The sequence below is a fragment of the Lethenteron reissneri genome, chromosome 21 (assembly GCF_015708825.2).
Source record: "Lethenteron reissneri isolate LAM-NWPU_2019-01 chromosome 21, ASM1570882v1, whole genome shotgun sequence".
Classification (NCBI taxonomy): Eukaryota; Metazoa; Chordata; class Hyperoartia; order Petromyzontiformes; family Petromyzontidae; genus Lethenteron; species Lethenteron reissneri.
In genome coordinates this window covers 18108272-18130841 of record NC_083799.1, presented here as the reverse complement: position 1 = coordinate 18130841, position 22570 = coordinate 18108272, and the positions used below count along the sequence as shown (strand labels likewise).

The 22570-nt window shown below is 50.3% G+C and overlaps 1 protein-coding gene across 1 annotated transcript in view; it reads right to left on the bottom strand.

Annotated features, from left to right (window-relative positions):
* Positions 1-5213: 5213 nt before the first annotated feature.
* The window catches only part of LOC133345348 (homeobox protein Hox-B3-like), a 30286-nt gene continuing 12929 nt past the window's right edge, over positions 5214-22570 (bottom strand). The window contains exon 2 of the mRNA XM_061556027.1: positions 5214-10477. Coding sequence (XP_061412011.1) covers positions 10161-10477 — 317 coding nt within the window. The 3' untranslated portion in view covers positions 5214-10160. The remainder of the gene's footprint in view (positions 10478-22570) is intronic.

The following is a 22570-nucleotide window of genomic DNA, read 5'->3' as shown; positions in this document are numbered from 1 at the left end:
GTCTAAACGAAACGCCCGCAGCGCGCTCGAGATTTCGTTTTTTTAAAATTTTGCTATCGTCTCGTTCGATCTGTCTGCCGTTCTCGCTCCCTGCGGTGTCAGCCCTCCCCGACGCCGCGAGTTGCCAAACCCTCTTCCCGAAACGTCTGCGCAGCTTCGGAGAGAAAGAGAGAGAGGGGGGGGGGAGAGAAATACCGGCTGGTATCCTCTCACTATTGATCTATCGGGAGGTCTGATTGCAAACCCCCTTCTCAGCCAAAAGTGCAACAACAAACCCGCTTGGTTTACAAACTATCGCACTCGATAAACGAGTGTATGTATATATATACACACACGTGTATCCGTTGAATGACTTCTGAAAAGTAGTTGCTGATGATCGAGAGGGATAGACTTTTGACTTTTAAACAACTTTTATTGCCGCCAGCAGCAAAAGCACTGGAGGCGATTTCAATATGAAACACACAAAGTCACCAGCAAACAAAAAGCAAACAAACGCTACAAATCGACGCGCTGTGGCGCTGAAAGCACCGCGCACAAAGAGAGAGAGAAAGATAAATAAGTTGACCAAATAACGGAGCCGGCGTCTAACAGCGAGGAGGCGAAGGCGGCGGCGACGACGTTTCGGGTGAGAGTCCTTACCGGGGGTCCACGGGATGGCCGGCGGGAACGTGTCTCTCTCCCCCTTCTCTCGCTGCCTCTCATCGCCTCCGTGTCTCTCCCGTCTCTCTCGCTGCCTCCCATCGCCTCCGTGTCTCTCTCCCCTCTCTCTCTCTGCCCCCCCATCGCCTCCGTGTCTCTCCCCTCTCTCTCTCTCTGCCCCCCATCGCCTCCGTGTCTCTCTCCCCTCTCTCTCGCTGCCTCTCATCGCCTCCGTGTCTCTCTCCCCTCTCTCTCTCTGCCCCCCATCGCCTCCGTGTCTCTCTCCCCTCTCTCTCGCTGCCTCTCATCGCCTCCGTGTCTCTCTCCCCTCTCTCTCTCTGCCCCCCCATCGCCTCCGTGTCTCTCTCCCCTCTCTCTCGCTGTCTCCCATCGCCTCCGTGTCTCTCTCTCCCCTCTCTCTCTCGCTGTGCGCCGCAGCTGTGACCCCCTTCTTAGCCGACTCCATTTCGCGCGCGCGCCGGAACCATCGTCTCACGCGAGCCGTCGTCTCGACACCCCCCCCTGCCCCCCCCCCCCACACACACACTTTTCCCTACCCCCTCCATCTCCGCACTTCCCTCGGTGGGAGCTCGCGGTTTTTTTTTTTTGGGGGGGGGGGGGGGGGTGGGTGGACGAGATGAGTGGGAGAGAGACGAGATAGAGACGAGAGAAGAGCCCACGGCACATCCCACCCGCGCGGAGGGTTGCCTTAAAATGCGTAAAAATAATAGCGGCAGGAAAAACTGATATGTGTATCAAAAAAAAAAGTTCACGACCATCATCATCGTCGCCGCTGCGGATTCGCGTCGTGACCGCTCTCGACCAATGAGACGCGCTGTGATGCCCCCCCCCCCTCCCCACGTTACCCCACCCCCCGTTACCCCCCCGTTACCCCCCCCCGTTACCCGCCCGCCCCCCCATTCTTCTCTTCTCTGGCCCCGCGTCCCAGGAGTTGTAAATTCTGTCGCGGATTGCGGCACTAAGGGGTCTGGCGGCCATGTTGAGAGCGTGGGGGGAGGAGGAGGGGAGAGAGAGGAGCAAGCGCGGGGCAGCCGCGGTGAGACAAAGACGGTGCTGCTCTTTGGGGGCAGCGGTGGGGGCAGGAGGAGGGGGGGGGGGCAGGAGGAGGGGGGGGGGCGAGGAGGGGGGGGGGAGGAGGAGGGGGGGCGAGGAGGGGGAGGTGCGGTGGGGGAGGGAGGAAGCGGCAGGGTTAGGCGTGAAGACGCATTGCGCGGTGAAATCTCGGCAAAGATTTTGTTCACGTAATGTTTTTTTTTATTATTATAATTTTTATAAATTTTTTTGAAATGTTGTAACTTCTTTACAGAACTTTGCGGCGAACCTGAGTCCGGGCCCCGCGGCGAGGAGCGAAGTCTCCCCCCCCCCCCCCGCTCTTGCCGATGAACCCCAGAAAGTTCCCCAAAATCAGGGCAAACCGGGGGGGTCCCGAGCGCACAGCGCGAGGTTTTTTTTAACGTTCGGAGCGGCAGATGCTGCTGCTGCTGCCGGTTGACAGGAGTCTGGAAAGGCAACATAGGCCGATGGACTAAGCATCGATTATCACTCACGCCGTTGCGAGGTTACCCAGTTGGATAATTCGTTGCGTGCGCGCTGCCACAAAAACGCCACGCGGCTCCCCAAACGAAGGGGCGCGGGGCGCCAACTCGCCGCTCGCCGCAGTTGCGAGCGACAGTAAAATAATGCAACCGCTCTGACCGTCTCAGTTTTGGCCGAACATTTCCCAGCCGAGTTGCGCACGGGTGGCTTTCAAGATTGTTGTTGTTGTTGGTTGTTGTTGTTGGTTGTTGTTGTTGTTGAAGGTGGTGGTGGCGAGGAGCGGTCGTGGCGCGCTGCGCTAAGGAACCCGACCACCCGACGATGATCTGAATCGGTCCGGGGTCTACCTCTAGCTCGACTCGGCCCTGAATAAATGGGCTGCTGGTGCCGTGTGTCAACATCGCCACTCGGGAGACAAAGGCGGTCGGGCATGGCGATGCCCGACCGCCTTTGTCTTGTTGTTGATGGTGGAGGTTGTTGATGGTGGAGGTTGTTGACGGTGGAGGTTGTTGACGATGGAGGTTGCTGATGGTGGAGGTTGTTGATGGTGGAGGTTGTTGATGATGGAGGTTGCTGATGGTGGAGGTTGTTGATGGTGGAGGTTGTTGACGGTGGAGGTTGTTGACGATGGAGGTTGCTGATGGTGGAGGTTGTTGATGGTGGAGGTTGTTGATGGTGGAGGTTGTTGATGGTGGAGGTTGTTGATGGTGGAGGTTGCATGCAATTCGCGCTGAGAGACGGCAACTCTCAACCCTGGCCTTACCGACATACAGTGCTGCACTTTAAGAGAACCACGAAATAGCTGACGCCTCTTCATCTCTCTCCACATTGAAACAAACGTGTAAAAATAACAACAGAAATTGGTTTATTTTGTTTCGCGCAACATATCCTCGGCACGGTCATCTCTGCGAGAGCATCTAAACGAGTGCGGAGTTGTTGTTGTTGTTGTTGTCGCTGCTCCAAATCACAGTCGTTGGTCGTCATTTCGAGTGTCTTGGGCACGCGATCAGATGCCCGGCGCGGACTTCCCGGTGTTTTATAAATCGGCAAAGACGAATGAATGGGCACATCCGGCCGGGAATGTTCGGTCGAGAGCGCATTTAAGCTGTCACTTTTTGTTGTTGTTGTTGTCAACAAGAGACGCGAACGGAACCGTCACTCAAACGGCGGCGATTCTGAGCACGGAGATTTTCCAGCGTTCGTAGAATCGTGAGATGCGGGGATGAAGAGAGAGAGAGAGAGAGGATGGTGGGTGAGAGGCTCTGATGCGCGTACCTAGACTGTGGTGTTAGGCGAATATACGTGCTGTTCATCGTTATTATGTTGTGTTATTACTATTGAAAGTAACAATCAAAACGAAGAAATCCCTACGACTAAAGTGTCCATTCTCTAAAAAAAAAATTGCGAGAAAAAAAACCTCGTAGATAATGCGATGATACAAACAAATTTCGGCATGTTGCATTACAATGTTGCATGAGCTAAAACTCCCATTGCGTTCGTGAGTTAGCCGCGTTTTGGCTTTAGGGGAAATAAAGTGCAGTCCTTTATACAACAAACGCGATGTTAGTTTTTTAGAAGTTATGAACTGTATAGATGTGGCAAGTAGCGCGTTACGCACAGACGCGGAATGTGGGTGCCTCCTACACGAATACAAGGGGCTTGAAGGTCATGAAGAGAGTAATACTCGTAGCATTAATATTTTATATTTACGTATTTTCGAGACCCACGCCGAGTGATGAAACTTCCTTCCTGCTGCGTTTGTTATTTTTTTAAGAGGCGGTGGTAATGCGTTTACAACTGTAAAACCCGCACAACTGGCAGACCTCATGTGTTTTTTCTATACACACACATATATATATATAATGGTTACTTGCCTTTAGCCACTGACACAATAGACTGCGTGCAGTGTACTGCATCACATTACGCGTGAGAGTTTATAAAAATATATTCGTAACGTGATATGAGTAAATCAGAATTCCTAATCAGAATATTTATTTGTGGAGGAATCCGATCAACTATGAAGCTATTTTGTTTACAGATGTCCGGTATGGGCGGGTTAGAACTTCACAAGAACAGCAATTAATGCAAACATACGCTAGCATTGCAATATACAGGAATTGGAAACTAACCACCAAAAAAACATTAAAATTAAACTCAACCATCCTACCGGGCAAAGTCCACCGCAGGTGCGAACTTTTATTCCTGAAGCGACATGGACACAAATGAAAGCTTCAACGAAGCGGCTCCTCGTCCTCATCATCATCATCATCTCGCTCTCTCCGCTCGCAGTGCTGCAATGCACCCAACTGCTGTCTTGCCGAGTGCGCATTTCACGTGGTTATTGCAGAAAGATGAAGCAAATTCACAGATTTTATGTAGAATTACGCACTGCACCATCAAAAGCCGCAGTGTGTATGTGTGTATGTGTGTGTGCATGTGTGTGTGCATGTGTGTGTGCATGTGTGTGTGCATGTGTGTGTGCATGTGTGTGTGCATGTGTGTGTGCATGTGTGTGTGCATGTGTGTGTGCATGTGTGTGTGCATGTGTGTGATGGGGAGCGGTGGTGTAGCGGGTAGGGCGCTGCGCTACGAACCCGGCGAACCGGGGTTCGATTCCCGCTCACGGCTAACACCAGTGACGATTATCTAAACCGGTCCTGGGCCTCCCCTAGGTCGACTCAGCCTCAAATTAGTATCTGGTGCGGTGTGTAAACATCGCCACGAGGGAGACAAATGCGATCGGGCTTGGTGCTAGCCATCCACCCCCCTCGTGTACCGTGCCGGCCTGCATAGATGCTCGCGAACAGAACTTGCCCCAACAGTCTGTTAAAGGCTATACGGGGGATCTTTATCTTGACGACACGAACTCGGCGACCCGAGTTCCGTTCTCGCTCTCGACCAAAAACCATCCCAGTGCGTCCTCTAACCAGCTATGTATGTGTGCTCCCCTCCCACCCCACCCGCGCACACTGTTGCAGTTTGGCAGCGTTCTTGAAATAAAAAAATGTCTCTTTAAAATAAAAATAATATTATTATTATTTTTATTGCGTGCACTTAAATGCCCCGATGTTTACGAGCCCAGCACGGCCCATGCCGAAGAGAGAAAATGCAGCCGCGGTTGTCTCAATGGGTTTATTCCTTTCTCCTGCACGAATAAAAGGATACCGGTTGACTCAGCCTTAAACGAGTTACTTGGCACGCTGTGTAACCATCAGCACTGGGGAGACAAAGGCGTCCGGGAGATCTGTTGATCGCCCCCCATCCCCGTTAGCCGTGCCAGCCTTCATAGGTGCGTTGACGTTCACCAAATTACCTTAATAGTATTTTGTTTGATATTTGAGTGTGAAACAGATGCTTTGTCAGTTCTATTAATGTTTGTATGCATTGTGCAATCCGTGCTGCGTCCTGGTGCCTACACAGTTATCCCAATGTCAACTCGACGTAACGCTTCGTGCAATTGCGATAACAATTATTATCAAACGCTTTTCGCGAACCCTTCCTCGTTAATTCGCTGGCAGAAAGTAAACCATCACGGACACGGCGAGCACTGGACACGATGAAACAGGCGCGAACGAAACCGGCTCAGAAACGACATTCTCCATCATCACCCCAGTCCTCGTCCGTGCGATAGCAGCGAGCACAATAAGAAGACAAAGATCCCCCGTGTAGCCTTAACAGACTATTGGGGCAAGTGCTGTTAGCGAGTAGCACCGATGAAGGCCGGCACGGCGCACGTGGCGGTGGGTGGGTGGGTGGCCAGCGTCGTGTCCGGCCGCCTTTGTCTCCCCCCGAGTGGGCCATGTTTGCACACCCCCGCCAGGTTCCTCATTTGTTAAGGCCGAGTCGACCTAGGGGAGGCCCAGGCGACCGGTTCAGATAATCGACAGCGGTGTTGGTGGCCGTGAGCGGGGGATCGAACTCGGTTCTCGCCGGGTTCGCAGCTTCAGCTTCTCAGTTTGGCAGCGTTCTTCAAATTATTTGGTTACATATTCTTGGTTCTTTCGGTAAAGTCTTTACCAAAAGAACCAATAATATGAATCCCTGCAGTCACGAAAGCTTTAAATAAAAAAAAATGCTCTTTGGTTATTTCGGTAAAGTCACTTAGATGAAAAATAAAAATAATAAAAAATAATAAAATGAAAATTACTGTAATTTTGCTGTGGCTGTTCCACCTGATGACGGAAGCTTGTGTTGCCTCCGAAACGTCGTGATTTAATTTAGATATTTTCATTTTATTATTTTTATTTTTCATCTACCAAAGAGTATGGATCCTTGCAGTCACGAACACTTCAAATCTAGCGTTCTTCAAATAAAAAAAAATGTCCCTTTGAAATGAAAATCACATTATTATTTTCATTGCGTGCACTTAAATGCCCCGATGGTTACGAGCTCAGCTCGGCCCATGCCGAAGAGAGAAAATGCAGCCGTTGTCTCAATGGGTTTATTCCTTTCTCCTGCTTGAATAAAAGGATGCCGACTTTACTCACCGACGACAACAACAACAACAGCCACCACCACCACCACCGCCGCCGCAACAGCAGCAACAACAACAAACACTCGCACGGTAAAGCACTGCGTGTCCGGCTACACACGCCTCAAAGCGCTGCCCCCTTCAATGCGGCGGGCTAATAATTGCTGGACAGCTACAAAGAGGAGCGGAAATGACTGTAGGTATATAACAGCCGAGGGCAATAACAGCAGCGTGAGAGGCAACCTGGCGCGATTGGGGGGGAGATAGGGGGAGGGAGATGGGGGGGGGGGCCTTCAGCCCTGGACTGCTATCAAAGTCATAAACACTCCGGGGGGGGGGGGCTAGCGAGTGGTAATTAACAGTTCCGGCCCCTTACTCCGCTCATTTCTCTCTCTCTTTCTCTCTTTCCGTTGGCGCGAGCGATTCCCAGATCTAATCTCGCTCTCCGTGAGTGTTATGGGTGGTCGAGACTGCAGTTGAATATCGCTAGAGTTGTACGCGTTCCATTGAACGTGCTCTGAACAACAAGAACTATACGCTTTAAAATGTTGAGAAAACATAAACACATTGACGCCAGGGTAGTCTGTGTATTCAACAACGTATCCGCAATATATGTTATCCCATATACAGGGGCTTCGGATAAATGTAAAACATTCTGAGAATTTGCAACAACAGCACGAGAAATGTTGCCTCCGAGCTCTGGAGACCACCTGGAGAAGATTCCAGGCTCGTGTCGACAACGATGGCGAACGAGTGGAGACTCTGACTTTTTGAAGCTGTTAACAAACATTTGTGTATCACGTCACAGTGTATCATCCGTTGTTTTTTTCCACTAAAAACGATCGTCCCATATATGAGTGCCGCATTATTATTTTTAGAAGCACCCTGTACATATGTGTGTGCATGCGAGAGGTGAGCACAAATGTTTCACGCGCTGAGATGTGAACACGGCTTGCTCGGCCGATTTCAATTCGCAGCCACCGGCCAATCCACGTCGCTGGCGAGGCACAATCTGAAGCGGAAGTTCGCGGGTGCTCAATGTGACGAGGCCGCATTGACCACCGCGGTGCAGTATGGTCCAGCTACTCCCGTGATTTCACATGTAGTGAGACGTCTTCACACCCAGCAGTCAGTTGACTAAATGAGATGTGAACTGGTTTATTTATTTATTTTCATACTTTACCGAAAGAACCAAAGAGTATGGATTCCTGCAGTCACGAAAGCTTCAAATCAAGATTCAACTGTTTGCTGTTGGGGTTTTTATTGTTGTTGTTATTGCTACACCATTATTATTCATATTGTTAAATAAAGACGCGGATCTGCCGAAATAAATCAACATCGTGTTTGTACTCAACCTACCACTCGTTCAACAGGCAAAGATCCCCCGTATAGCCTTTGCCGGACCGTTGGGCCAAGGGCATTGTTCGCGAGCACCTACGAAGGCCGGCGCAACTCACGAAAGGCAGTAGATTGGTCAACGCTGCCACCACGACGACGCCTGACCGCCTTTGTCTTCCCGGACGCTGATCCTAACGCACCAGCGGATAACTCACCGACGGGCGAGCCGACCCTGGGACCGGGGGGCCCAGGAGCCCTTCTCAAATCGTTCGCCACTCTTACCGGGTCGTCAATCGGTGCAACGGAACCCCGCTCGTCGGTTTCGTAGCGCAAATCGTCACGAACCACCGCACCACCGACTGGCCATCACGCACGTACGCACGCACGCACCCACACACACACACCACGTTCATTCATCTCGACTCCTTTTGGAGCGGCCACAAGGCCTGGGTTTTTTTTTAAAGCTTGGGGAGTTTATGGCCTCGCTTTGAAATCTGCCCCACCCCCCCGGCGCACAAGATATTGTGATCGCGCAATAAACGGAGCGCTTGGAGGGGAGGGGGTGGCGGGCGAGATCGTGGCTGGCGATCTTGGACAATAACGAAAAGTTCGGGACCTGTCTGGGTGGCTGTGGGGAGGGGGTGTGATAATATCCCCTTCTGCCAAAACATTTTTGAGCGCGCATTGTTTCGAGCGGGGGGGGGGGGGGGGGGTCGGCGTGCAGGCTCTGGAGAGGACTGGCTTCGTGGGCGTTATTTATTGAGAACCACCGTCTCTCGTGTTCACGCGCGCTGTTGCTACAACTCTTGAAATTTAAAAGAAGAAAAATTTGTTACAGAGTTCTAACAAAAAATGCATCTTCTTGATGAAAAATACGAATAGGTTTGACCCTTTCTGCCAATAAAGCAGGCGTCAAGATGTTCAAACACCAAATAGACGATGCCTTTTGGCGAGGAAAACAAAAAAACGGTGGATATAAATACGGCTCTCATTGTGATGCTGGTTTGCCGACACGTGGTGCAGAGGACACATCTGGAGAGCGTGGCGTGCCCCTGTGCCCGCCAGCGTGGGGAGCGGTGGTGTCGTGGTTAGTTTTCAGTTTCCTTTATCAGGTACTAGCGGTAACTACCCGGCGTTGCCCGGGCGAAAAAGACAGACACACACATCGACTTACACACAGACATCGACCCACACACACATAGAAACAGATCGACTTACACGCACGCATACACACACATGGACTCACCATGTGAGCCATGCGGATCTTGACTCGGGTGCAACCGCAACCAAAACATGAACAAGACACACCTTAAAGTGACTACACGCAACAGAAAAATCCCGGCGACCCGAATTCAATTCCCACCCACGGCTACTCATCTGATCGAGTCACGGGACTTGCCTAGGTCGACTCAATCTTTGACGAGCACCCAATGCGGTGTGTGTAGATATCAGCACTGGGAAGACCAAGGTGGCCGGGCGTGGTGTTGGTCACTCCATTAGCCCCCTCGTGTGCCACAGTGGCGGCCTTTCATAGGTGATGATCGCTAACAGCACTTGCCCCAACAACGCTGTTCAGGCTTTCTCTGTGCGCACGGCGACTCGGACCAACAACCGGAACGCACGTGTCACCGTGTACCTGCGCTACGAACCCGGCCACCTGCGTTCGATTCCCGCTCACGGCCGAACACCGGTGACGATGATTCGAGCCGGTATTGGGCCTCCCCTAGGTCGACTCAACCTCAAACGAGCACCCAGTGCGGTGTGCAAACATCGCTACTGGGGGAGACAAAGGCGGCCGGGCGTGGTGCCGGTCACCCACAGTGTCGTTTTGCCGTTGCGGCCTTCATAGGTTCTCGCCAACAGCACTTGCCTCAACAGTCTGTTAAAGGCTATACGGGGGATCTTTGTCTCTACAGTAGTGCGAGCGCGTTGCAATTGCGTACAAATGTCCAGCGTTTTTATTTGGGTCTTTCGTTAAAGCCACGCAGATGGGTTGTGTTTGCGATCGAAACGTCGTAGTTTTCTTGCTATTTTATTTTCTTTCAACCTATATACGTAACTTTACTGAAAGACCCAAAGAATATGAATTCCTGCAGCCACGAAAAGCTTTAAGTCAAGACTTCATGTTCAGCGAATCACGCGGCCAGACCACGGCTCACTCCTTGATGTCCACCGTCTTCTCGCCGCTTTGTCTCTCCCCCACCTCCACCTCCACCTCGTCCTCCACCTCGTCCACCATCTCCTCCTCCTCCTCCTCTTCCCGCTGCGCGTCAATGCCTCGACGCTCCTTCTTCCACTTCATGCGCCGGTTCTGGAACCAGATCTTGACCTGGCGCTCGCTCAGGCACAGCGAGTGCGCGATCTCGACCCGCCGTCTCCGGGCGAGGTAGCGGTTGAAGTGGAACTCCTTCTCGAGCTCGAGGCTCTGGTGGCGCGAGTAGCTCCTCCTGCCGCCCTTCCTCGCGTCGTGTCCTGCGGGCGGAGAGCGGAGCGCGCACGTGGGTAGCGGCAAGAGCAGAGAGGCCCGTGGTGGTAGCGGCGACGGCGGCAAACGGCAGCTGCGGGGGGCAACAGCAGCAGCATAGGCGCGAACAGCAGCAGCAGCAGCGACAACAGCAGCAGCGACAACAGCAGCAGCAAGGGCAACAGCAGCGGCTAGAGTAGACGCAGCGGCAACTAGCAGAGGAAACAGCAACAGTAGCAGCAGCAGCGGTAACAGAGGAAACATTAACGGCGGTGGCAATAGTAGCAGCGGCAGCGGCAGCAGCAGCGGCAACATCAGCAGCAGTGGAGGCAACAGCAGAAGCAGCAGCGGCAGAAGCAGCGACAATAGTAGAAGCAGCAGCAGAAGCAGCGGCAACAACAGCAGCAGCGGCAACAGCAGAAGCAGCAGCAGAAGCAGCGGCAACAGCGGAAGCAGTAGCAGCAGAAGCAGCGGCAACAACAGCAGCAGCGGCAACAGCAGAAGCAGCAGCAGAAGCAGCGGCAACAGCGGAAGCAGTAGCAGCGGAAGCAGCGGCAACAGCAGCAGCAGCGGCAGCAGAAGCAGCAGTGGAGGCAACAGTAGAAGCAGCAGTGAAGGCAACAGCAGCAGCAGCAGCGGCAACAGTAGAAGCAGCAGTGAAGGCAACAGCAAGGACGAGGCCGGCTGGAAGTCTCGAGTGTCACGTTGCCACGAGGCAGCATGTGACGCGCCACGTGCTCGCTGACGCGTAGCCACGAGGCACGCTGGGCTCGCTTTCCTCGCGAGGCGAGTTCAACTCAAGGGGGCATCCGAGTGAATTCTGTTGACAATTACAACAACTAAATGCGAATGCCTCCTATTCACGTCTTCCACAAGAGCGGCTGTGTAGGGTGCGAAAGAAGTTCAACAAACATACGTATACACGCGGAATTGCGTTGTGTCTCTAAATACAAATATATATACATGTATATGAATTCTAGACCGATTTTCATCTTCTGGGTATCAAGATCTGAGCGGGTCAGGAGTTTGCTCGCTAAAACGCATGCTGCTGGATATATAAAATATACTGGTCGGAGAAAGCCAATAGGCCGATAGATAAAAAAATATTATTGTATTTTACTTCTCCGTGGGCACAGTACGGGAACACGTGATGCACACACGGAAAATGACAAACTCTCCGGGGCAACCTTCGGCGACTGCGCTCACCACGCAGAACAGAGCCGTGGAACGTCGACTCAATTGCCCCGTCCACAAACACGAAGGTCGAGCAGGCGGCGTCATCACGGCAGCGATTCGCCACTCCGCGCTCCGCGCCTGACTCCGCAAAATCGTCTGGCCAGATGGACCACCGCGATGACGTAACATCACAGCTGTTGCTGTACAGCCACATCAGCGACCCATACGAAGGAAAGATCTCTCGACTCGCACAGATACCCGTAGGACTCGCATCGAGTTCCACAAACTTACACAGACATCTAGATTCACACGAAGACCCAGAGACCCATAGAGACCCACAGACTCGCATGGAGATATATGGATTCCCACTGAGACACACAAAGACCTATATAATCACACTGAGACCCATACTCACAGGCGTACACAGATATCTAGATTCACACTGAGACCCACAGATTCAGATAGAGACCCTTAGACGCACACATAGATAAATATATATAGATTCATATACAAAACCATTAGCTTAATACACAGAGACCCACAGATGCACAGCTATCTATAGATTCACACTGACACCCAGACTCGCATAGAGAAGCACAGACTCACACAGAGATCTACAGGCTTACGCAGATCAATACGAACGATCATCACAGCAGCGATTCACCGCAACTCCGAGACTCCCTGATTCCGCACTCATCTGACCACCTCGCTGTACCATTGCAGCTGTTGCTGAACAGCAAGACAAGCAGCCATCCCAATGCAAGGACCCTTGGCGAACAACGAGAATGGAGGCTTTCTCTGGTTACTGGAGGGAACCGGGAGTAGTAGTATTATCGTTGTTGTTGCTATTGACTTGGTCGCCGACTATACACGCGCGCACAGGCCGATTCCCCCACGCTCTCACCACGGATCTCCCTTGTAACACAAAAATCCGGACAAACTGGCTAAACGGGATCTTCCTATGCGTTTACTAATCTAAGTACTGTCACGTTAAACGTACGATGATGATGATGATGAAGAAGAACGTGCTGCACACGTGTTCACAACACCGCGCTACACGTGCAGAAGCTCACAACGAGGGCGTTTCACTGCGACCGATTCACCCGCCACGCGCCCCGATCTCGCCCAGATCTCGACCAGATCTCGCCAAGATCTCGCCCAGATCTCGGCCAGATGTCGCCAAGATCTCGGCAGGATCTCACCATGATCTCGGCTAAGATCTCGCCGGATCTCGCAAGCTGAGCTGAGCCTGGTTAGGACTGCACTTGGGGATTATTTTTTATTATTTTGCTGCTATAAATGTGCACATGATAAGCCACTTTTGTTCAGCTATCATTTGTGTCCACGTCTCTTTTGAAAAGTGAGTTAATGCCTCCGTGGTCTTTACCTGGTAGGACAAATATTAGTTTTTATTTGCATATTTTAAGTGATTTGTTTGCTTTTCCCACACTTTGCACTCCTATTGTGTGTTTTTTTGTATTGTTTGTTGCTGGGACGTTCTAACCCCGTGCCCCTACTGGTCATTTATTAAAATAAAAAACACTTTATAGCCCATCGGATTCATCGGGCACAAAATAAACGGTCTGATTGTGTGAACGGGAAGCCGCCTGTGCCACGCAACACGTTGCCGTGGCGGGCATCGTCGCCTTGTGCTGCCACGTGGCAGAGAGGTGGCAGCACAGCGATTTGACTCTCGATGAGACGGAGTTGCTCGCTCACCCCGTGTTCGTAGAAGCCGGCAGTGTAGTGGTGAGCGCTACGCTGCGATACGGACCCGTCGACCCGGGTTCGATTCCCGCTCACAGCCAACACCAGCGACGATTATCTGAACCGGTCCTGGGCTTCCCCTAGGTCGACTCAGCCTCAAATGAGTACCTGGTGGGGTGTGTTAAACATCGCCACACTGGCGGACAAAGGCGGTCGGGCGTGGTGCTGGCCACCCATCCTCTCGTGTACCGTTCCGGCCTTCATAGGTGCTCGCTAACAGCACTTGCCCCAACAGTCTGTTAAGACTACACGGGGGGATCTTTGTCTTTTGTTCGTGGCGAGGGGAGGGGGGGGATCTCCTGGATTCTCTGCGGTGTTTTTTTCTTTCCGGGATCTCACGATTCATCCCGCACATAGTACAAGGGTGCTTCAAAAACATGTGAACACTTCGGGAAATTTGCAACAACACCACACTAAATGTGCCTCTGGGCTCTGGAGACCACATCCAGAAGATTCCAGGCACGCGTTGACAATGATGGCGAACAATTGGAGACTTTTTTAAGCTATTAACATACATTTCTTATCATATTACAGAGTATTATCCGTTCTTTTCCCATTAAAAACGATAGTCTCATCTAAGTGTTAACATTATTTTTGACGCACCCTGTATTGCTAAATCACTCAACGTTTGAATCGGCGAAACATTCCACCAATGCAATACCCTCGTGGAAAGCAAGAGCCGATGCTTTACTGGGTCAACAAAGGCAAATTGAGAGGATTACCGTCGTTATTGTTGGTACGACGGCGTGACAACATGGAACGCGTGTACACTGAGATCCTCACTTGGATCGGCTCTATGGACGCAGACGCCGTTGCGTCTATGCACGCTGAACGTCTTACGTAGCCAAAGCGTGCGAATCCGCAATTCGAAAGAAAGGAGTTTTCAATCAAACGAGAAATTCCCTTTCAATCCAGAAGCGTTCATTGCTTAGCGCGGGATCACGCGGGATCACGCGGGATCACGTTCAACAATCACGCGTGCAGTGTGGAGCGAGTTCATTGGTGTCTGAATGTGGAAGTGTGTTTTGATAAACGCGGGAGGTTGTAGTAGCGTAGCGGTGGTGGGCCGCGAGTACTCGGGGTTGGGACACCTTGGCATGGACCATTGCTATGTGAAGCCCAACATGTCTTGAAGCAATACTCACAATACATGTATGTGCACATTGTGTAAATACTCGTCTCTGGCCCAGACATTGCTGCAGGCGTTTGCCGAGGGGTTAATACATCAACGTTCCTGGAATTAATCTCTATTCTTGTTTATTTAGGGGTCTGTATTGTTATTCTTTTCAAATAATGTGGGTTTATTTTCCCATTGGATTCCATCCCATGCAGGTCTCCCTTGCGACAGATCGTGTGCCGTGCCGGCCTTCATAGGTGCTCGCTAACAGCACTTGCCCCAACAGTCTGTTAAGGCTACAGGGGGATCGATATACGTAGGGTTACGTGTAACACTATTAGATAATCTAAGCACAGTATCTCCCACTCACACGTGAATACGAGAGGCGCTTATCTACATTTGGTGGCATTGATCCGATGGTGAAGAATCCACATTCATTTGGTATGGGTTATTCATATCCTCAACTCGTAGTGTTGACATTCTACACGGTGGTACATATTTTAACGACCGCACGGAGGTGATGGGGCGTGAGTCGACCCCAAACAGAAACGGCTTTCCAATGTTGAGTCCGACACTCGACACACAAATACCATGCGTGGCGATGATCGTGGTGGCGATGATAACACATTGCTATGCATTTATGTTTAACACGTAGAATTAATAAAACATACGTGCAAAGCGACTACACGTGTCTCCTTTATATATATGTATCAAAGATTATATGTATTACGTTCGATATCGGACCCTTCAAATAATGTTGGTACGTTTCGCATAAACACATAATAAGTGCTTATCACCTTCTCAACACATGATGGCATTTATTCTAGATTTGAAGCTTTCGTGACTGCAAGGATTCATATTCTTAGGTTTTTTCGGTAAAGTCACGTAGGTAAAACATTACAATTAATAAAAGTGATTTTTATTTTATTTTACTTTTATTAATTGTAATGTTTTACCTACGTGACTTTACCGAAAAAACCTAAGAATATGATGGTATTTAAGTTTGAAATCAACTCACGCCACGTATTGTTGGGGGGTGAAAACACAGTTTGAGTTTAATTTTGGAGAGAAGTGCTAGAATAACGTGCAATGACTGCAAAGATTATAAAACACATATATATCCCGTATCGCCTTGAACAGGCTGTTGAGAGACTTGCTATTAGCGAGTAGAACCTGTGTATCGCTGGTGCGGCACACGAGGGGATGGTGTGGCCAGCACCACACCGGGCCGCCTTTGTCTCCCTCAGTGCCAATGTTTACAACAATGCACCAGCCACTCGCTTAGGGCTGCATCGACCTCGAGGAAGTCCCAGTACCGGGTCAGATAATCGTCAACGAAGTTTTCCGTGAGCCGGAATCGATCTCGGATCTCCGGGCTCGCAGCTCGGCGCGGCCTAACCACTGCGCCACCGCTCCCCAATCGCTGAACTCACTTCGCGCACAGATGGGGAGGGGGGGGGGTGGAATAATTTGCTGTATTCCCAGGATTTTTCCGTTGCGTGTAGTCACTTTAAGATCTTCTTGGTTCTTTCGGTAAAATCACGTAGAATGGAAATAATAAAAGAATAAAATAAAACATGATAAAATAATTCTCACGACGTTTCGGCCACAACGCAAGCAGCCGTCCTCAGGTGAAGACCAGGTCTGTCGGGGAGACAGCGTCTGAATGAAACGTCGCGTGAAAATTTTATTATTTATATTTTACTATTTTATTACTTCCATTCTACGTGACTTTACCGAAAGAACCAAGAAGATGAATCCCTGCAGTCACGAAAGCTTTAAATCGAAAAATCACTTTAAGATGTTTCTTGTTCATGTTTTTTTCTTTTGTTGCGGTTGCACCCGAGTCAAGAGCCGCATGGCTCACAGGGTTACACCGAATAAAATAATAAATGAATAATAAATGAATAATAAATGACACGAGAGAGGCCTTTGCGGGCCGACTCATGGTGTGTCCATCGCGCCTGATGGTCCCTCTGCGTTGGATTTTTACCGCGAGCCGGGAAATAACACCTCGCCTCTCGCGGGAGACAGACGGAGACAAACACGAGACAGTGCGCGCTGAGTTAGTGTCGGAGTCGCCGTCCCCATCCACAAAGGCGTCTTGAACGCGCAGGCTGGACGATTCGCTTCCATTGTTCTCGCTACGACTGCAGGAGCGCAGACAGCCCTCCACACCAACCTCCCCCCCGCCCCCCAAAAAAAAAAAAAGATACAACGACGAAAATAAAACAAAAACGTTTTTCGTCCGCACACGGATGTGGCCCTTTGTGTGAATGATTCAAAACAAAGCCTCCCTTCGAAACGAGACAGTGGTGGAAATTCCGCATTCACATGGCGAGTGGGAGGGGACTGGGTTTGCCACGAAGTTGGAACGCTTTTGACGCCCACCCCCCCTCCAGGAGGGAAGGACGGGGGCCTGGCCCCATAGCCCCTCTACCCCAAACCCGGGATGATGAACCTGAGACCGCCCCCCCCCCACCAATGCGAATCCCTTCGCTCGCTCCACGCAGCACACACGCGGTACGTTTGGCTTGCCACGGGAGGGCATGCGAATATTCCCCGCTACACAAACCCGGGGCCGGTGTCATTTAAGAGCTCCCCTGCACCCCCCAAAAAAAGAATTTTGACGAAAAAACCCCGCGTTTGTTCGGTTTGGGGTTGTAAAAGTCGAGGGTAGTTTCCCTAATTAGCGTTGTAAAGAATCGTAAAAAGGAAGGGTGGTGGTGGTGGTGGTTAAGAAACCTCTCCACGTGTGACCTATGCTTGTGGCATTGCTGAAGAGCGGCTCTTGTTACAACTGTGGGCAGCTTTGGCAGCTCAATCTTGAAGAAGAAAAGAAGAAGAAACATGCATGGAGCTGCGTCTGCGCAAGTCCGTGCTGCGTGGTTTATGGCACGCCTCAACAATAGAGAGTTCTAGATCTGAACCTTTCGCGACCACGGGAATTACCCTTTGATTCTTTCGGTAAAGTCACGTAGAAAGAAATCAAATTAAATAATAATAGAATACGACGTTTCGATTGCAACACAAGCAGCCATCATCAGTTACAAATGAATGAGAAAACAAACATCGTGCTTGTTTATAAGTCCATTCTTTTATTTGTACCTGATGATGGTTGCTTGTGTTGCAATCGAAACGTCGTATTATAGTATTATTTAATTAAATGTCATTCTACGTGACTTTACCGAAAGAGCCAAAGCGTTATCGATGTGTAGACGTTTAAACAATTGAGCCAAGGGGATGTCCGCTCTGGTGGACGCGGAACCCGACTGAAGTCTTTGTGCGTCGCATGCGGCATGCCCATGCGATGACTACACACACTATACACTACACACTACACTACACACACTACACTACACACACTACACACACTACACACTACACTACACACACTACACACACTACACACTACACTACACACACTACACTACAAACATTACACTACACACACACTACACTACACTCACTACATTACACTCACTACACTACACACACTACACACACTACACTACACTCACTACACTACACACACTACCCACTACACTACACACACTACACACACTACACACAACACACAACACACTACACACAATACACTACACACACTACACACTACACACACTACACACACACTACACAACACACACTACTACACACACTACACACACTACTACACACACTACATACACACTACACACACACTACACACACACTACACGACACACACTACACGACACACACTACACTACACACACACACGCTACACAACACACACTACACTACACACACTACACACACTACACACACACACACTACACACACACTACACACACTACACACACACATACACACTACACGTACTACACACACACTACACTACACACACACTACACACACACACACACTACACACACTACTACACACACACTACACGACACACACCACACACACACTACACACACACACTACACACACTACACACACACATACACTACACACACTACACACACTACACACACTACACTACACACACACTACACACACTACACTACAAACATTACACTACACACACACTACACTACACTCACTACATTACACTCACTACACTACACACACTACACACACTACACTCACTACACTACACACACTACCCACTACACTACACACACTACACTACACACACTACACACACTACACACACTACACACACACACTACACACAATACACTACACACACTACACACTACACACACTACACACACACTACACACACTACACTACACACACTACACACACACACTACACTACACACACAATACACTACACACACTACACACACACACACACACTACACACAATACACTACACACACACACTACACACAATACACTACACACACTACACACTACACACACTACACACACTACACAACACACTACACACTACACTACACACACTACACTACACACACTACACTACACACACTACACACTACACACACTACACACACTACACAACACACTACACACTACACTACACACACTACACTACACACAATACACTACACACACTACACACTACACACACTACACACACTACACAACACACTACACACACACTACACTACACACACTACATTACACACACTACACACATACTACACTAAACACACTACACACACACTACACACTACACTACACACTACACTACACACACTACACTACACACACTACACTACACACACTACACTACACACACTACACACACTACACTACACACACTACACACACACTACACAACACACACTACACAACACACACTACACAACACACACTACACACACTCTACACAACACACACTACACACACACTACACAACACACACTACACACACACTACACAACACACACTACACACACTACACACACACTACACACACACTACACACACTACACTACACACAATACACTACACACACTACACTACACACACTACACTACACACACTACACACTACACTACACACACTACTACACACACTACACAACACACACTACACACACACACTACACACACACTACACACACACTACTACACACACTACACACAACACACTACACACAATACACACTACACACACTACACACACACTACACACACTACACACTACACACACTACACACACACTACACAACACACACTACTACACACACTACACACACTACTACACACACTACACTACACACACTACACTACACACACTACACACTACACACACTACACTACACACACTACACACACTACACTACACACACTACACACTACACACACACTACACAACACACTACACACACTACACAACACACACTACACACACTACACAACACACACTACACACACACTACACAACACACTACACACACTACACTACACACACTACACACACTACACAACACACACTACACTACACACTACACTACACACACTACACTACACACACTACACACACTACACAACACACACTACACAACACACACTACACACACACACTACACACACACTACACACACACTACACACACACTACACAACACACACACTACACACACACTACACACACACTACACACACACTACACACAATACACTACACACACTACACACTACACACACTACACACTACACACACTACACACACACTACACAACACACTACACACTACACTACACACACTATACTACACACACTACACAACACACACTACACAACACACACTACACACACACTACACACACACTACACAACACACACTACACACACACTACACAACACACACACTACACACACTACACACACACACGCTACACAACACACACTACACTACACACAATACACTACACACACTACACACTACACACACTACACACACACTACACAACACACTACACACACTACACTACACACACTACACTACACACACTACACACACACTACACACACACTACACACACACTACTACACACACTACACAACACACACTACACACACACACTACACTACACACACACTACACACACACTACACAACACACACTACACACACACTACACACACACTACACAACACACACTACACACACACTACACAACACACACTACACACTACACTACACACACTACACACACACTACACACACACTACACTACACCACACACACGCACAAAAAACAACCCAAACAAACCCCAATACACAACACTGTAACTTTAATATAAGGAATGTATATTTATATAATCTGGCGACGTTTCAGGCAATGGCACCTCTTCACAACACGTGCAACGACTGAGATGTCACTGCATTCTCTGGATTATAAGACGCATCCCCCCCCCCACCCCACCCCACCCGTGTATGTGAAAGACACACTTGGGAGTGCGTCTTATACACCGGTTGAGGAGTGCGTGAGTTTGGGTGTGTGACTCGAATTGTGTAACGGGAGGACGTGGAACTGAGTGGACTTGCCGATGACTGGTACCAGCGATGTCGAGATCGGCCTCAGTGGAGGAGGCTCGTGAAGGACGCTGCTGGGCAGTTGGAGGCAGTCGCCCTCCAGCAACAACGGAGGGCGGAGGGAGCGACGCTCACAACAACGAGCGGAGCGCCAGGCGGATAAAATTCGGTCAATCTTGATTTGAAGCTTTCGTGACTGCAGGATTCTATACCCTCTGGTTCTGTCGGTAAAGTCACGTAGGTAGAAAAATAATAAAAGAACACGACGTTTCGGTCGCAACACAAGCGTCCGTCATCAGGTGCGTTGGCACAGTAGGAGGTTGTTATAGCTGGTGGTGCATCTACCGGTCATCTCAGTCAGCCAACCCATAGCACTACCTGGGTCGGCCCCGTGACATCCTCCACCTAGCCTGGCACAGTAGGAGGTTGTTACAGCTGGTAGTGCATCTACCAGTCATCTCAGTCAGCCAACCCATGGCACTACCTGGGTCTGTCCCGTGACCTCCTGCACCTAGCCTGGCACAGTAGGAGGTTGTTACAGCTGGTGGTGCATCTACCGGTCATCTCAGTCAGCCAACCAATGGCACTACCTGGGTCTGTCCCGTGACCTCCTGCACCTAGCCTGGCACAGTAGGGGGTTACAGCTGGTGGTGCATCTCCCGGTCATCTCAGTCAGCCAACCCATTGCACTACCTGGGTCGGTCCCGTGACCTCCTGCACCTAGCCTGGCACAGTAGGGGGTTACAGCTTGTGGTGCATCTATCGGTCATCTCAGTCAGCCAACCCATGGCACTACCTGGGTCGGTCCCGTGACCTCCTGCACCTAGCCTGGCACAGTAGGGGGTTACAGCTGGTGGTGCATCTACCGGTAATCTCAGTCAGCCAACCCATGGCACTACCTGGGTCGGTCCCGTGACCTCCTGCACCTAGCCTGGCACAGTAGGGGGTTACAGCTGGTGGTGCATCTACCGGTCATCTCAGTCAGCCAACCCAGACCTCCTGCACCTAGCCTGGCACAGTAGGGGGTTACAGCTGGTGGTGCATCTACCGGTAATCTCAGTCAGCCAACCCATGGCACTACCTGGGTCGGTCCCGTGACCTCCTGCACCTAGCCTGGCACAGTAGGGGGTTACAGCTGGTGGTGCATCTACCGGTCATCTCAGTCAGCCAACCCATGGCACTACCTGGGTCGGTCCCGTGACCTCCTGCACCTAGCCTGGCACAGTAGGAGGTTGTTACAGCTGGTGGTGCATCTACCGGTCATCTCAGTCAGCCAACCAATGGCACTACCTGGGTCTGTCCCGTGACCTCCTGCACCTAGCCTGGCACAGTAGGGGGTTACAGCTGGTGGTGCATCTACCGGTCATCTCAGTCAGCCAACCCATGGCACTACCTGGGTCGGTCCCGTGACCTCCTGCACCTAGCGTGGCACAGTAGGGGGTTACAGCTGGTGTTGCATCTCCCGGTCATCTCAGTCAGCCAACCCATGGCACTACCTGGGTCGGTCCCGTGACCTCCTGCACCTAGCCTGGCACAGTA